The sequence below is a fragment of the Bactrocera tryoni genome, unplaced genomic scaffold (assembly GCF_016617805.1).
Source record: "Bactrocera tryoni isolate S06 unplaced genomic scaffold, CSIRO_BtryS06_freeze2 scaffold_7, whole genome shotgun sequence".
In the NCBI taxonomy this organism is placed as follows: Eukaryota; Metazoa; Arthropoda; class Insecta; order Diptera; family Tephritidae; genus Bactrocera; species Bactrocera tryoni.
This window is the reverse complement of record NW_024396366.1, coordinates 18,567,505-18,569,386: the sequence shown is the minus strand read 5'-3', so window position 1 is coordinate 18,569,386 and position 1,882 is coordinate 18,567,505. Positions and strand designations below refer to the sequence as shown.

At 47.1% G+C, this 1,882-nt stretch overlaps 1 protein-coding gene across 1 annotated transcript; it reads left to right on the top strand.

Moving 5' to 3' along the window:
- The first annotated feature begins 694 nt into the window (after nucleotides 1–694).
- LOC120781828 lies at nucleotides 695–1,509 on the top strand. The gene has a single exon (XM_040114049.1). The coding sequence runs from the start codon at nucleotides 883–885 to the stop codon at nucleotides 1,507–1,509; it is 627 nt and encodes a 208-aa protein (XP_039969983.1). The 5' UTR covers nucleotides 695–882.
- Nucleotides 1,510–1,882: the final 373 nt, after the last annotated feature.

The window sequence follows — 1,882 nt, the reverse complement described above, 5'->3', positions numbered from 1 at the left end:
AAGGGCTCCACAACTGTGCGATTGAGATCCCTCACTGATGAGGCTTTCTCGACGCAATTTGAAGTCTACATCCTACCAACGATTACGACTATGACACCAGTATGCAAGGTCGACTCCTCCGCCTGGGATCACCTTTCCGGACTCCAGCTTGCCGATCCAACATTTGGTACTCCTGCCAAAATTGATTTACTTATTGGCGCAGATATTTGGCCCGCTTTAATTGCCGATGGGATTGCTGCGGGACTCCATAACGAACCGTGCGCGCTCTGTACTCGCCTCGGTTGGGTTGTGTTTGGCCCCGCGGTGGTCAGCGCTCCAAATCATTTGACCCATACTCTAACTGTCAGCAAATGTATAGGCGATCAGCAACTGGACAAACTACTGCAGAGGTTCTGGCAGGTTGAGGACAATGGTCCTGTCGACGAACTCTCGGTAGACTCTTGTGAACGGATTTTCATTGACACTGTACGTCGCACAGCGAGTGGACGCTATAGTGTACAAATCCCATTTCTTCCGAATGCTCCAATGTTGGGAGATTCATATCAAGCAGCGCGGCGTCAGTTTTTCCATCTTGAGCGAAAATTAGCTGGCGACCCTGAGTCGCTTCGCAACAAATACATCACGTTTATGCAAGAGTACATAGCACTCGGTCACATGAATCCCGTGACAGACGATTGCTTCGACCCAACGCAATGCTATTACATACCCCATCATGCGGTAACAGGTAAATTTCGGGTGGTATTCAACGCGTCCTGCAAAACTACCAGCGGAGTGTCATTGAACGACACTCAGTTTTCGGGACCACAGCTCCAGGACAATTTGATTGATATTCTTCATCGGTTTCGACGCTATCGGATAGCTATAACAGCCGATGTCAAGAAGATGTTTCGACAGGTTGAGATCAATCCCTTGCATCGTAAATGGCAACGCATCTTGTGGCGGGAATCTCCAGTCGAACCACTACGTAGCTTCGAGTTAGCCACAGTAACGTATGGAATGACAAGCAGTCCATACAATGCTATTCGCTCCTTACGCCAATGTGCTGTAGATAACTACACCATTGTGGAGGACGAAAACCGGGCTTCTACAGCAAGGAACAGTATCCTTGATGGATTTTACGTCGACGACTATTTGGAAAGTTTTGACTCTTTGGTGGAAGCTGTTAGTTGTGCTCATGATGTTGATGCGATCCTTCGTCAAGGTCAGTTCATTCTTGACAAATGGAATTCGAACTGCGCCAAAGCACTTCATGCTATCACCGATCCAGAGAAATCTGTTACAGAAATTGAATTATGCGATTCCAACGCCACTGTGTTAGGCTTACATTGGAATCCGTTGAGCGATGAGCTCTTTTTTAAGGTGAGAATTGAAGACTCACATAGACTACCAACAAAGCGTAGTATCCTAAGTGACGTTGCAAGGCTGTATGACCCGATTGGTATACTAGCGCCAGCTGTAGTTCTGGCCAAAATGTTCATTCAAACCCTGTGGAGGAAGGATCTTAACTGAGATACTCCATTACCTATAGAATTCCAAGACCAGTGCCTCGAATTTCGAAATGGTCTTCATGAACTAGCGCGAGTCCGTGTACCGCGTTGATTAAGCATGTCACCTCATGCATTTTGTACACTCCATGGTGTCTGTGACGCTAGCTCGAAGGCGTATGCTGCGGTTATCTACGTAAATAGTGCCGCACAAGGAAATTTGTCTATTATGGCACTTGTTACCGCGAAAACCAAGGTGGCACCTGTGAAACAGATTACTATACCACGCTTGGAACTTTGTGCTGCCCACCTGCTGGTACTCACTCTACGTCATGTGCAAAAGGCGCTCCATTTAGACAACGTCCCTTACACACTCTGGAGTGACTCAACTATAGTTT